Source organism: Gobio gobio (assembly GCF_949357685.1).
Source record: "Gobio gobio genome assembly, chromosome: 10".
Classification (NCBI taxonomy): Eukaryota; Metazoa; Chordata; class Actinopteri; order Cypriniformes; family Gobionidae; genus Gobio; species Gobio gobio.
The window spans coordinates 41,764,248-41,779,862 of NC_137116.1; the positions used below are offsets into that span (position 1 = coordinate 41,764,248).

The following is a 15,615-nucleotide window of genomic DNA, read 5'->3' on the forward strand; positions in this document are numbered from 1 at the left end:
CTGTACATTTGATCGCCAGTATGTTTCCACACATGGCAAATGACTACAAATTTTCTTTATTTATTTGAAGTCTACTGTCCCTGAATGTTTTTAGATCATTTTTCACGTTATTTCTGAATTGTATTATATCACTTTAACTCTTCTTGACCTAAAACTCTTTTTTCCCATGCATTACAGAAATTATATACTTTCCCCAAAAGTCAGTAGTATATGTGGCCTTTAAAGACATTTAAAGGCATTTGTTTGTAACAAATATTTTGTTGTTTCTTCACAGGTGTGGAGGCCAAAAGAGGTGGCACTTTTGAAGGGACGTTCCAAAGAGAACTGTGCAAAATGGGGCAATGCATATCAAGCTTCTCTCCTTCCATTTGAGACAACAACGAAAGGCAACCACGAGGACGGACGACAGCTCAGCTGGAGGTGGCGGAGGTGGAGGAGGGAGTGGAGGACGTGGGGGTAAAGGAGGAGTTGAAGGAGGAGGTGTGCATTTTGAGCAGCAAAAGGGATGGCCAACGGAAACGCAAGCAGTGATGGGCCTGGGAACCCTTTGGCGGCTGTGGTGTCCACAACAGGTGGCATGATGGGTGGAGCACCTTCTTCAGCCGTGTCTACCTATGTGAAACTCGTCCTTCTGGGGCTGATCATCTGCATCAGCCTGGTGGGCAACTTAGTGGTATCCCTGCTGGTGCTAAGGGACAGAGCCCTACACAAGGCACCCTACTACTTTCTTCTGGACCTCTGCCTCGCCGACACCATCCGTTCGGCGGTCTGCTTTCCCTTCGTGCTGGTGTCCATCAAGAACGGCTCGGCCTGGACTTACAGCGTGCTCAGCTGCAAGGTGGTGGCCTTCATGGCCGTCCTTTTTTGCTTCCATGCTGCCTTCATGCTGTTCTGCATCAGCGTCACACGCTACATGGCCATCGCCCACCACCGGTTCTACTCCAAACGAATGACCTTCTGGACATGTGTGGCAGTGGTATGTATGGTCTGGACGCTGTCGGTCGCCATGGCATTCCCGCCCGTCTTCGACGTCGGCACCTACAAGTTTATCCGCGAGGAGGACCAGTGCATCTTCGAACATCGCTACTTCAAGGCCAACGACACATTGGGCTTCATGCTGATGCTGGCTGTGCTAATCTTGGCCACTCACGTGGTGTACATGAAGCTTCTGCTGTTCGAATACAAGCACCGAAAGATGAAGCCGGTCCAAATGGTTCCAGCCATCAGCCAAAACTGGACCTTTCACGGACCTGGAGCCACAGGCCAGGCGGCCGCAAACTGGATAGCAGGGTTCGGCCGTGGCCCAATGCCTCCCACTTTATTGGGCATCAGGCAGAACTTGCACAACCAGAACAGACGCTTGCTAGGCATGGAGGAGTTTAAGGCCGAGAAGCAGCTTGGCAGGATGTTCTATGTCATCACCTTGTTTTTTCTGGTGCTTTGGTCCCCGTACATTGTGGCCTGTTACTGGCGGGTCTTTGTGAAGGCGTGCACCATCCCACACCGGTATCTGTCTACTACCGTGTGGATGAGTTTCGCTCAGGCGGGCGTGAACCCCATCATCTGCTTTTTCCTCAACAAGGACCTGAAGAAGGGCCTGCTGGCCCACCTGCCTCCCTGTTGTAGAACTCCACCTCAACTGCCCCGTGAGCCTTACTGTGTCATGTGAAGATGAGTGTTCATTCATAATGTTCTTTTTTTGTGTGTGTGTGTTCTTTCTCTTCTGGATGGTCAGAAAGTGGACAGCCAGGGGGAGGGAATAAGAGGTCTGTAATGATGGAGACATGGACAAACTTTAAGAGCTGTTGTGGCCTTTGATTCAGTTTAAGATGCTTTAAAAGGGTGGATGTCACGGAATAAGCATCTACTGTCACCTTAATGATTTTTAGGGCAAAATGGGCTCTACGCTAATGTGTGGTTTGGTAATCAACTCTGAACAGGTTTGAAGAACTGTATGTTTCGCGTAAGGGTGGTACAAATTCACAAATCAACCAAACTGATGGTCTATTTTATGGTGAATGTATGAAGGCTATATCAAATGGCTTCTTATGATCGATCTCAACAAACATTACCATTTGATTTGGCTCAGTATTTGCATCCCTTTACCAGGATCCTGAGGGCCTCAAATCAAAGATTTGCAAAAATATTCCTATTCATGCCTTGTGAACAGCTGCACTCCTGGCAGAGTAATTTATATTATTTGAACTAGCGATTCAAAAAATACTCAACGTGCATGTGTATTACCTTATCTTTAAGGGGAAACAAACTTGAGATTAAACTATGTTTAAGAATGAGTGCCAAGCATAAGCCTCTAGGAATGAATGAGGCTAACAAAAAAGACAAAGTTCCTACAATTTATGCTAATTGGTTGGGCTGAATCCTTCCTGTGGCTCCATCAGGCAGGAATTAAGATGCTCATGAAAAACAGTGTGTATAAAAAAAAGCAACTTCCAGAACAAATAATGTCGATTCAAACGGATTGTAGACAAAAGGAGCTGACTGAAAATATGAATCTGTGTGAAATATGACCTATTCAGGGTTGTAAGCTCTTTCCCTGAGTTTTGCTGTAATTTATTCTGTTTTTTAATTTGTCTTTTTCTCTCAGCTCTATTTACTTAATTTATAAAATATTTCATATCGTTGCACAAAAAAAACTCATGCCTTTATAATTTCCATGATGAATCTGAATATATGACCATCTTACGATATTGAAACCAGAAAAGGTGAAGTATTTTACTGTAAGTGGTCTCATTTTGTGAAGAGATGGATCAGCATTTAATACTGATCTGTTGATGATGTATTTCGGTTAAACCAACCGATAATTTATCCTTCCGAACGCTTGCACAGAAGATGTTGTAGAGGAGAAGTTACTTAGTCTTTTGCGTTTTGAATTACTTGAATGAAGGTTTGCTAGCCTGTCGGATACAAAAGGTTTTTAATATGTGATTTTCATAAGTGTATCTGGGAAGGTGATCATTTCAGCCTTTACATTTTCAATCGTATGTAAGTGACAGGTAGGTTGCATTAGAAGTATTTTACTTTGCATTACTGTGTTTTACAGAATAACACAGGATGGATGGATGGATTCTTGGAAAGAAGTTGTTGGTCAGGAACCTAAAGTTGTAATAATGTTTGTGCTGGATTGAAGTCTGACAGTGTAATTCGGCCTCCTGTTGACCAGAAATCAAACAAAAATCTGATTTTTAATCTTGTATTTAAAATATGAATGTGTTTGAGATTAGGGAAGAAAAACATGTAAGGTGTTAGTGGAATGTTTAGATTTATTTTTGAAGTATTCCATTTCATTAGGAGCTAATAGGTGGGCAAACTAAATTCCGAAATGGGTTCAGTGTCAAATGAATTTCCCTTAATATTTTGCACACAACTCAAGAAATCATTGATCAGCCACATGATTTCTCTGGCATATATTGACTTGAATCAGAATGCTGACCAATGCAGACAGGACAGATTGTAATATTTCCGTGAATGTTCAATGAGATCTCTCTGTAGGGTAGGCATGGGATTGGTAGGAGTGATCCGACTTTCTTTTTCTGAAACCTGTCATTGCAAGAACACAGAAAAACAGCAGAAAAAAAACATCTATGATGAACAGAAAAAGAGGAATAATTCTTTCTGTTATCTGCATTTTATGCCTTACTCCATTACCAAGGTTTAATGTTACCAATGCAAGAATGATCTGAAAGCTGTATGCTTCTATAGACACCAATAAATCATACTAAAACATATGCTGGGGAAAACACAACACTGTGTATTTGTGGATTATCGGAGGACATGTCTCGCTGCTCTTAAACAAGCCTGTGGGTTGCGGGTAAGAAGACGCCTGCTTCGGCTGCGTTATTGATAACGAATTGTGCGAACTGCGACATGTGGGAGTGTACACTTTTGCTCAGTTCTCTGGAGAGACTTGAATTTACGAAAACAAAACAACACCGAGAGACACAAGTTGATTTTCCGTGGAATTAAAAGGAACTTCTTGGATTCGTAAGGATTTCTTTGAGACTTTTTTTCTTCTTCTCGTCTTTGGGCGGGTTTGGGGTGGGGGACAGTATGTGAATGACGGTTTGGGCTATTGTTGTATTCACCTGTGAATAGGAAATCGCTTGGGTCAGTGTTGGGGGTTGGGTGAACCGGATGTGATTTTGTAACAAGCAAAAATGCCTGGTAGAACATTTTTAGTTGCTTCAGGCATCTTATCTTTTGTAAAATAACTGTGAACCTCTGTGTAATTTCATGTGTATTATATGGACAATGCACTAACTTCAAGTGGGGGGTGGAGTGAAGGGTGGGGTTACGACCCTTGATCGTCATCTTTTTACCACGCATGTGTGTGTGAGTGTTTACGCTGAGTATGAGTGTGTGGATGGAACTGGGTACTCATGAGGAGCAAAGCTAAGGTGAAAAATGTCAGAGATACACCGTTTGATAGAAACAACTCCTGTAGTTGATCCACTAAAACTTCACATTTTCAATGCTTCAACACAACTGCAAATACAGAGAGCTGAGCCTTAAATAAGACTAAATGTTTCTTATAATCAACAGGGAATATGGATCATAACCAACACGCAAAAAAGGAAAATGTTTTGTTTAACACATCTTGACACTGACATGGAAACTGACAGCTACAGATGGAAAAGTCATTGTTTGGCCGTTTTAGCATTAGGCTACAATGACTACTGAATATATGTTTTATTCAAATGCATTGTTAATTATAAATTCATATTAATATAAGTTGCTCCTTTAAACAGCAATTGATAATTTTAGTTCATCATAAACTGAATTATTTTTTTATAGAATTGATCAAATTAGAGTAAAATTGCAAACTTTTGGGTAAGCAGAAAATAAATTAAACTGCATAAAGGAAATAACCCCAGTGAAACCATGACATCCATTTTGAACAGCTATAACAGACAAAGATACGTTTTCTTGAGTTTAATTATTCTAAACAATGCAATGATGATGTTACATCATTTATTTAGGGTTGAGAAAGTTTTAGTTAACATACCTATGTCTTAATTTTATTTGCCTTTCATATTAATTATTGATAGTGCCTAAGTTGATAAAAAAAAAGATTTCTGATTAATCGCTTGCCAAATTATATGAACATGAATATGTGATTTCATCATGTCAGCTCTGAACTAACTACTATTAGTTACATACTGAACAACTAACTATTACAAGAGCAATAGACAGCACCTATCCATCAAATGTTCACGGGATTGAAATTTTAGTAGAGCAACTCTGGAGTTGTTTATTTGTGAATGCATGACGAATGATGGGGGTAATGGAAAAACTGAAGAAAAAAAAGAAAGAAACGTGAGTCAGCTTTCAGATTTCTTGATCTGTAAATCAACAGGATTTTTTTTCCAACATGACAATAAAAGTTTACTTTTGTTGCATTTTTGACTCTTAATGTTGTGTGACATTTACTCAATGCATTATGAGTAGCCTACAGGATTGAGTTAGCAATATTCTTTTTTGATTTTTGGAGTCTTCATTCTTTTGTCATAATATTTGAAACCTCTTTGACAGTGAAGTTTGCCAACTCGTAGACACCTCAGGTTCACACGCTTGGATTATGAGTTGACCATTGACCTAAAGGCCTCGATATACTCACAGCGAAGGGGAAAAACAAAGTTTGAAATGCGTGAGCTGTGAGCTGTTAGCGAATATCCGACCCCGCCCACACTGCTGAGAGTGGCGTTTAGATGAATGTGTATGTGCTGCATTCTATCTTTTCAATAACAAAATACAACAAAATTGAGAAAATTCATGTTTTCACTCACACACGTCTGACCTCGACAGACTGAAGAGGAGAAATGTGACCCTTGACCACAAAACCAATCATAAGTCGCACGGGTATATTTGTTGCAATAGCCAAGTGTATGGGTCACAATTATACATTTTTCTTTTATGCCAAAATCAGTAAGACCATGTTCCATGAAGATATTTAGTAAATGTCCTACTGTAAATAGATCAAAAATGTATTATTAGTAGTAATATGCATTGCTAAGGACTTCATTTGGACAACTTTAAAAGCGAATTTCTCAATATTTAAATTTTTTTTGCACACTCAGATTCCAGATTTTCAAATAGTTGTATCTCTGCAAATACTGACCTATCCTGACAAACTATACATCAATGTAAAAATGATGTATAAATCTCAATTTAAAAAAAAATTACCCTTATGACTGGTTTTGTGGTCCAGGGTTACAAAGGAACCCAGAAAAGTTCCCTTTCGAGGGAACTCGCACTGCGTCGGTAAAGACTCTTTGGTCCCTTAGCAACAGCATCCACAAAGAGTCATTACCGACGCAGTGCGAGTTCCCTTTCTCAGGGAACAATAGTTATAGTCATAACCCGAGCGATTTTCACGTGAAAGAAGGCGGAGCCTCAGTGCACACTTACCTATTACGTAATCGCCACGGACCAATGGTAGTACAAAGTTGTTTATCAGTCGTAGCAAACTTTTCCGGAACTGGAGTTCGCTTTGGCCGGATTTTGTTCGAAATTAGGTCACATCTGTTCATTTTTCGATTTCGCTTGAAGTATATCGGGGCCTTTAATCTTGATACTTATGGCTGATGTTCTGCATTGCAGGAGGGCCTGAATGAGTCAGCTAAAATGTGTCGGAGAGACACTGAACTATATAGGATGAGCCTTTCCTTTACACAGGCCAATCATTTTGATATGATTATTTTAGTCAGCATGAAATCAAAATGTTCAATTCTTGTTTTTATATGGAATATTGCAGCATTGATTATAAATGATTTATCTGTGCACATCATTATTAATATTATTTTTAATTCATAAGCCCTCGTAGTTTTTTTTATTATCAAAATAACATTCCTTTCCTCTTCTCTTTTCTGATGACGTGTTTACTGACGTGAGGGCGGGACAACCTGTCACTCACATGAGATCACAGTAATCTCAGCAAACTATCCAACCATCCAATCAATTCCCCATGGACAAAATCAAGTCCACCCTATTTTGTTTGAGAAGCTTTTCACTCGGATATACGTCACAATAGGGAACAGAAGACTGTCGCATGCAACTTCCGTTTCATGACTATTTTAATTTCTGATCAGATTGCCATTAGAAAACAAATATGTTCATCCAGGTTATCGCTCTGTTCCTTCTTTGTAATTACAGTCATTTGCAAGAATGGTAATATTTACATGAGCATTTAATAACATCAGATTGTATCAGGGTGTATATGCAGCCAGCTCACCTAAAATTGACAGAGAGGTTCCATCGGAATTCAACAGTGAAGTGATCAGCAGCATGCGGTGGATGAACATTAGTCCACCCGGCGTGAGATTGGCCATGGTTAGATGCTCAGACCATATGTGTGAGGTCAACTGATTAATGTTTGCCAGTTTGCGCTTAGTGGGGTTTGATCCACAGCAAATCCATTAAAGGCAACCACTCACCCTCAGACTCAGTAGATTGAGAGATAGGGGCATATATCGGGATGTTATATATAGTTCATTTAAGTTCTACCAAGGAGAAGATGGGTGTACAAAAGAGCTATGGATATATAAATGAACAGAATGGGAAGGAATGAAGACTTCGACAGAGGGAGAGGGGTGAGGAAAGGTGCTGGCCTGGCGGAATCTCACCTCCTCATGGCAGGTTAAAGCTGAGCTGACTGTCTGTCTGGCCCAAGCAGAGGATTCAGGCCTCAGACTAAGCGAGGGCAGATGAGTAGAGATGAGTCTCATATTCTCTGCACAGATGTGTTATATTGCTATTTTATCTTGTATAGTACATTACATGTGTTCATTAAAACAGCCTTGTGTTTCTATGGTTTACATTTGTGGAACAACCAGATGCAAAATCCCATCAATAACCAATGAAAGTTTTCACCTAATTAAAAAAAATTGCCATTCACATGGCGATCGTGATTTCTTGATTTACAAACATATTTTTTCATCTCCCTTGTTGCCTTTTCATCTGTAAATTTTGCATCACATTGAACCAAAGGTGTTATGAATACAATAGCACCATCTGGTGGTATATATATAGGTAAGCAATAATATAATAATTATAATTAAATAATTAATCATTATTTATTAATTTAATAAAAGAACATAACATGCATATTCATTGTAGATAAAATGTTATTTTATTAAAACAGTCCTGAAAATGGATTGAAACATACATTTAAATTAATTGAATTAATAAATGTCATACATCACAATGGTCACTAGCAAATGCATGAAGTTAAAAACTAATATATATATATATATACACACACACACACACACAAATAAAAAAATAAACATACACAAAAATAACTTTCATGAAATGTGTTCAGAATTTTGACGTCTGTCATAGTATCCATGCTTTTGTGTTAGCTGGATTAAAACAGATATTTCCGGCAGTTCTTCACTCCACACTTGCACTCCATACGGATCCGCTTGATGGGTGATCCTTCAATTCCAGCCAGACGGAAGTCAGAGTCCATTTTTTCACTCTCTGCATCTACAGGATCAACTGCAGAAAAAATGAGAAGTATACATTAGGTATTTACAAAAGAATATGATATAATTTTCCTTTATTATATTAACTGACAGAAATGTAATTAAAGGCCAAATAAAAATGAAAAATCCTACTGGTCATCCTATAGTCAAAGGTGAGCTCTTCTCCTGCTTTGATCCCTCGTTTTGCAAAGAATGCAATTCTGGGCAGTCGCTCATCCAAGTTCTCAATAAAAACATTATACACCTGCAAGTTTGGATCGCACTGAAAAAACAATGGTAAAGACGTATTCATTTCATGCTTTGTTAAGTTACTGTTATAATGTTTGGTAGCACACTGCAACAGATTTGCTCAAACAAAAAATTAGCAAAGCACTGTTTTCTGTTTTTAATACATTTTAAAATACTTTCAGGATTTTCAGCAGCCGTTACTCCAGCCATGTGATCCTTCAGAATAAATAAAGTACCCTTAAATAAATAATCCTTCAGAATAAATACCTTCTATAAATAAATGTCACTTAAATATCAGAATTTGTTCCAAATTACTTGATAAACAGCCCAGATGACGTGTACAGATAGTTAGTGCTCACGCTGTGGTTGACAAAGTGAGAGATGTTTCCATAATAAGCTGCATCAATGGTGTAGACGTCCACCACATAGTCCAGATCAAACAGGTAGGTGATGCCTTGCTTATCGTAAAACACTCCTCTCCTCTCTGCTTCCTCTGTGGTGATAATCTGATGCAATACACAACTGACAGCAGGTCAGTAATCACATTCACAGGGGAAAAAAACAGGATGCACCAACATTTAAAGGGACCGTTCACCCCAAAAAATGGGGTCTAATGTTGTTTTGGACACCACTGACTTTCATTGTGTAAACAAAAACATTCTCCATTCTCATATTTAATATTTTAATTATTACATTTTGTGTGTTCATACAGGAACTATCCCTTTAACTTGCTTACCTCTCCGAGATACTCCATAACAAAGCTGTTTTTGTAAATCCTCTGTAGCGTCCGCACTCCCCACCCTCTGCTATTTGCTGTTTTGAAGATGCACAGATCATACTGAATACCTCTCTGCACAACCCTGTTCGCACAGTCAGGACCACATCGGCACATGGAGTTACACTCGTAAATGGGTACCCCGGGCATCACTTTCACCTGCCTGCTGTCATTATACGCCCTCCGAAGCTTCAGCAGCCCTGGACAGCAGCCGTCGATCGGCTGAGAGATGCAGTCTTCACACTCGCAGCCCACTGTCACTGTATTCACATCCACTCCCTTCCCGAACTTATTGTCATTAATGTAGGTGAAGTTTTTAGGAGGTCCATCCAGGTCGACCTCATTACAAACAAATATGCGCCCCTTGTGCCTGCAGGTCTGGTTCATGAGGTCTTCCCATTTTTTAAGCTTCATACGTTGCTTGGCCTTCTGGAGGAGGAAAGACACAATGGGGGCGCTCAAAGACACTGAATCGAGCGGTTCATCGGCCTGAAGCAGAGCTGCCTTCATGTCTTCTCGGAACCGGTGCAAGAGTATTGGGTGTTTAAGGTTTTTGAGCGGCTCCCATGTGTTTTCTGACTCTGCATAGCCCTTCCACTTCACCAGGAAGAACTCTCGACCCTGAACAGGCAATTACATGAATCATGTAAATTGGAAATATAAAATATGGATAAGGAGAAGCAGTTGGAGCCACAAATGACTAGATCACAGTTGTACATGCACTGCATAATTAATAACTCACCTTGTGTTTTTTGTAGTTAAACAGATACTCCACTTCACAGTCATTAAAGTTGTTCTTTGTCACACTCAGCTGTTTGCAAACTAGTCTTTTTCTGCGGCACAGAGCCTGGAGGTCCTCCCATGAAAGTTTACAAGACACCCTGCAATCTTAAATCATATGTAAGGGGCTATAAAATGTCTATACAATAACAACTCCAAACTTTCACACGTTAGTGTCAAGCATCTAGCCCAGATAGCAATGAGTCGGCGGACCACCGGCGGTGATCCGGCGGCTGTAGAAGCGTCAGAATTGCGTAATCGCAAACACGTTTGACGGCGCACCGCCGGCGGCAGCCGCTTTTTAAAAGCGGCAGCCGGCTTCCTACCGCCTTCGTACCGCCGCCGGCCCGCAGGCAAACCGCCGTTCCGCCGCCTTTATACCAGAAGGCGGCCCGGCGGAGGCAAACGCTTTTTTCGAACGATCTGCCTCCGCTTATTGTGTAATAAATAATATATATATTTATTTATTATTCATATATTTGTAACATGCAGTTTATGATGGATAATAATTGAACAAACCAGATAAATTCCCATTTGGCATTTTTATTCCACATTTCAAAGTACATTAACTGTCAATGATACAAGATAATATAAATTAAATATAACAGACAATAAATAAGCTTAAATAGGCCTATAAATAACAAAAAACATTTTTACTAAAGAACCTGCATGTTTCCAATTAAATTTTGGTTTTAAAAAAAAAAAAAAAAACAGCCTTACAAGCAAATTATAACACTTACAATATTTGTTAATAACAAATAGGTCAGCTCTGGGATGAAAAGAATTACCATTAAATATTATATCAAATAATGAGGATATTTGGTACCAAAGAATGTGCAGGATACCAAATAAATCGAGGTATAACATCACATTTAACAAGCCATTTCTAACAATAGCATAAATGGTAATAATTTAGAGTAAAGCTCTGGAGAAGAATAGAACAGTAGTAGAACAGACCATTATAACAAGCCTGACTATGGGTTCTCCGGTTTTCCCCGACCTCCAGAATGAGGCAGCGCAAATTGGCTTATCTTCAGTGATTTCTTGTGCGCCTATATAAAGGACAAACAACCTCGCCATCCCATATCTATCCAAGGAGCTGCCTTCAAGGCAGGGTCACAGGGAATAAAAAAAAAGTAATTTCCACAGTGAACAGTGTGGATTGGGTGAGTGTAGCCTGAAACTTCTGGCTTCTTTAGGGGTCTTGATGTTACTGACTGCAGGATAAAGAAAGGGTTCCAGGTGTCAGTAGTCAGCCTAGGTGTAAGAGGTCGGCTGTGGGTCCCTCTCAGCTGTGCGGCGTCTTTTTCCACCTTCACGATCAGATGCTCCTTTCAGGTAACGCATAGCGCTAACCTGGACCGCCTCATCAGTGGCATCCTGGGTTGCCGGGTTCTTCCGGATGGCTCCTGTAGAAAATACAGATCTGTCATTCCATGTGAATGTCATAAGGCCACACACATCTACTTAAATATATAACAAATTTATATATTTATATATATTACTTTGAACAATGGTCTTCAGGAACATGTCTCTAAAACATGCTTTATCCCCTAAACCCGTCCAGGTTGTATTAATGGAAAGGTGATTAGAGAAGATACTCTAAAGCATTCGCCACACGGTTGTCTTTAGGTCCCTCCCACATTTGATTGCCAAAAACCGAAGCTGAAAATACAAAAAAGTGTTACAAATTACATATCTCTGAAGCTTCTCATACATAAATATAAAAATGTGACAGGCTGTGATTCAGACTGTAGAATATGCAGTGTACAATCTTAAATTTTACTTTTTAGATTACCCTACAGCATTATAAACAAAATCAGCACACTTACTGGAGCTCTTTATCCTGCCTCAAACTGTTGTCAAGCAACGCCAAATGGGTTGTCTAGGGGGAGTAACAGACCCCCTGGCAGGGATAACTCTCCAAAAGACACATTGGCACTGAAATGTTGCAGCATAGTGTCCATTTTGTTGTCCATGCTACGCACAACATCGGCAAACTCTCCAAGACGTCGCAGCATTAGGGTCTGATCTGCACCTACAGGGGTTCACAGAATAAAAGAATAAAGCAGTCAGTCCTGGTCCCTCAACTACTAAACTATGACATTTACAACTAGGTCTACTACATGTACAGGTGGCCCCAGTGGGAATTAAACCAACAACCACAGGTGTTGTTTGCAAGTTGTACCTGATTGCCCAGTACGAGCAAACGTCATCAACATTGTTTCACTTCCTTCACCTGCTCATGAAGTGAGCCGCTGCCATCCGAAGCTACAAAATGAAAGGCATTTGGTAATTTTGGACCTACATCACAGTCAAAAAAGTAAAATTTAAGAAAGAGTGCATGTTCTCACCTGCTCGTGCATTGCTTTCCCTCAGGGCTTGGTTCTCGATTCTGGAAATCTACATAAAAAATATTTTATTTTAATTATATATATAATATATATATATATATATATATATATATATAAAACAACAACTACAGGCACAATTTTCCATACTGTTAAAGTTTCCAACATCTGCAATTTCCTGTTTGTCCATCTCAACTCCTTTCAATATTCTTCTCCTTATAGCCCAGTAACTAGACATTGTGACTAACAATTTATTTACCTTGAAAGCCGAAACGATTGTCCAATAGTAGGTCTCTTGGATGAAGATAACCGATTGTGCTCTGGTCAAGGTATCTGCAAGAAAATGTGAACAAAACCGCATTGTTAACGTTAAATACAGAATATACAGTAGCTATGCTGTGGGGGGAAAAACTGGTCAGCCAAATGTGGAACAGTAAAATGTATTCATTCAGTGTAGTGATGCAAGTAAACTGCATTGTCCTCAAACATAATAAGTACAGCAGTTCAGAGAAATAACTCATAAATGACCTTAAATGCTAGAAGAACAGTAGCAACACAGCACATGTTAGCTAACACTTGCTAAAACTGACCTAGCAGCATGCTTGTTCGGACTAACAAAATAATTTAAATAACCTATATACATCATTCTGTTTTGTTAAAAAACACCAACAGTTAAACTTAAGTCTTTCTAGATGTAAAGCTTTGGCTAACTTACCTACAGTAGCTAGATACATTTTAACATGTAGAACATGCTTGAACTCAGTGTGTAAAAAAGGCGAAACAGCACGTGTTAGCTAACACTGTGTATTGTGCACTATATCAGCGTGCGTGTCTGAACAAACTAATTAAAACAACCTACCGGTATATACATCAAAAATGAACACAATATTGTGTGACACAAAAAGGAAACATGTACTTACTTAAACGCTCGTAGTCGAGGATATTTTCTGATCTCCTCTCTTCAAATACTAAAACCATGTGATGAGCGGCCGCTGTTGGTAAATCTGTATGTTTTACCGGTTTGTCTTCCGCCTTTTTTAGGTATACTGCCCCTCTCGGCCGGTGGAGGTACTTCTCTGTTTTTTTTTTATTTTATTTTTATTTAAATTAGTACATGTATAGACAAGTACAATACAAAAAGTACAATGAGAGAAAAATAAAAATAATAAAGCATTGTGGTACAGTTCCGAATATGTAGAACAAAGAATAACAACAAATGTAACACTGTATATAAAATAAATAATAAAAATAAGAATTCTGAGATAGAAAATACTTTATAATATTAAGGCAGTCACATGAAATTGAAAAGCTTTCAGGTTTCTGTTTTTGTAAGCTTTTTGTTTTGCGACCTCATGTTTGAGAGGGTTTCAAATATTGTAAAAATCAGCTTTATAAGAGGTAATATTAGAGGGCTTCTTTTGAGTTATTCTTGTCTTATGAATGTAGAATTTTTCCTAAATAATTAATAATATATTTTTGTTTTTCAGAAAAATATGGGTTTTGAAAACAAAGTTAAATGTCATGAAGTTAGTTCTAATTTTTTGTCATGTCTATTTTAAAGTCAGTCCAAAAAGAAATAGAAAAAAGGGCAATACAAAAATAAGTGTTATCCTAAAATGAACTTTCAAACTTTCTTAACCCTCCTATTATGCTAAAAAAAAAAAAAAAGTATTACATCCATTATGGGTCAAATTGACCAACACACTCGACATGCAAATAATCAAGTGAAAATTTAAATGTAATTTCCTAAACCTAACCTTATCATGGAATCAAGAGTCAAGAATCTGTTATAAACCCTAATGGCTTTGGAGCAAAAAAAAACTAATATTTGATATAATTCACATATAGGCTATTATGATTTTATAATCGCTTCAAATGTGAGAACTAGTTAAAATGCTGTCAGTTCCACTCTATTTCCCAACAAGCCAAACATAGCCAACGTGGCTGGTCGAATTTGAGAGTAGAAATCCTTGCATTTCAAAGCGGCTTGCCGCCAGCCGGCCGCGGTCCATTAGGCGGAGGCAACCGCCAGAGAAAATGAAGCCGGCGGCCCGCCGGCTAGTCGGCCGCGGCATCTCGCAAGAAATGGGAGTGACGTATTCGGCGGCAAACGTTTCATCACCGCCAGCGGGACGCACCTATAGCCGACAGCTTAGGGCCGGCGGCAAAAAGAAGCCGTGCCGATATTTTTTGCTATCTGGGTAGGCTATGTTGCTTAATCATTGCCCACGTTTATTAATTTGAAAAGTGTATCTAAACACTTTTGAAAAGTGTATCTAAACAGCAATGTTCGTCACTATTTGAAGAAAGCAAAATAAATACTACCTTTCAAGTCTTGCGCCATGCTCGTCTGAATCGAGATAATCACCTCGCCTGCAGGCTGGATTTCCAATACCGGGAAAGCACGATAAGGCATTCGCGTTGATGATTGGTCGCGTTGTAGCTAGGAGAAGAATACCTTATGTTCATTGGTCAATACCTTTGACCGCGCAACATGAGTGTCAAACATAGATATAATGTATTTATGTCAAAGATTTCAACAACTGAAAATCCCAATTTGTAAGTGAAAACTTGTGTTTATATCATTATTACTTTTTATTTGTTTTACTTTTAATTTTTTTATTATATATTTTATTTTATTCAGAAGATTCAGAACAGAATATGGACTATAATGGTTAATGGTTAAAAATCGCTTGTTTTATTGAACAAATCGTGGAGTAGTTTGCATAGAAATGAAATCTGTAAATAGAGCTTGTTCAGGGTAGTGCCATATATGCAATGAAAGCAAGGTTGTAAATTGGGCGTGAACAACAATAAGTGGGCAGAACCTCCAAAAGGAGGCAGGGTCTCCACATGCATACTTTCGCCATTGGCTTTTGGCCAATTGACTTATATTTCAAAATTCAAGTTCATAAATTAAACATCTTCTATTTGGTCTAAAAAATAAAAAGCAATAAAATATGCTATATAAATAAAA

General features: G+C 38.9%; 2 protein-coding genes and 1 long non-coding RNA gene across 3 annotated transcripts; 1 reads left to right on the forward strand and 2 right to left on the reverse strand.

Annotated features, from left to right (window-relative positions):
- Nucleotides 1-505: 505 nt before the first annotated feature.
- gpr173 (G protein-coupled receptor 173) lies at nucleotides 506-1,669 on the forward strand (the record flags this gene model as incomplete). The annotated part of the gene is made up of 1 exon (XM_079827264.1): nucleotides 506-1,669. The coding sequence occupies one exon, from the start codon at nucleotides 506-508 to the stop codon at nucleotides 1,667-1,669; it is 1,164 nt and encodes a 387-aa protein (XP_079683390.1).
- Nucleotides 1,670-8,383: 6,714 nt separating this feature from the next.
- Nucleotides 8,384-10,390, reverse strand: suv39h1a (SUV39H1 histone lysine methyltransferase a; the record flags this gene model as incomplete). Its single annotated transcript, XM_079827271.1, has 5 exons — nucleotides 8,384-8,517; nucleotides 8,637-8,766; nucleotides 9,092-9,238; nucleotides 9,469-10,128; nucleotides 10,250-10,390. Coding segments are annotated over 5 exons (1,212 nt in total), but the record flags the coding sequence as incomplete, so codon positions are not given.
- Nucleotides 10,391-10,810: 420 nt separating this feature from the next.
- Nucleotides 10,811-13,675, reverse strand: LOC307132749. Its single transcript, XR_013817322.1, has 7 exons — nucleotides 13,559-13,675; nucleotides 12,898-12,971; nucleotides 12,642-12,690; nucleotides 12,476-12,558; nucleotides 12,120-12,325; nucleotides 11,793-11,952; nucleotides 10,811-11,696 (listed from the first exon to the last, which is right to left on the reverse strand). It is a non-coding gene; the product is annotated as an uncharacterized lncRNA (long non-coding RNA).
- Nucleotides 13,676-15,615: the final 1,940 nt, after the last annotated feature.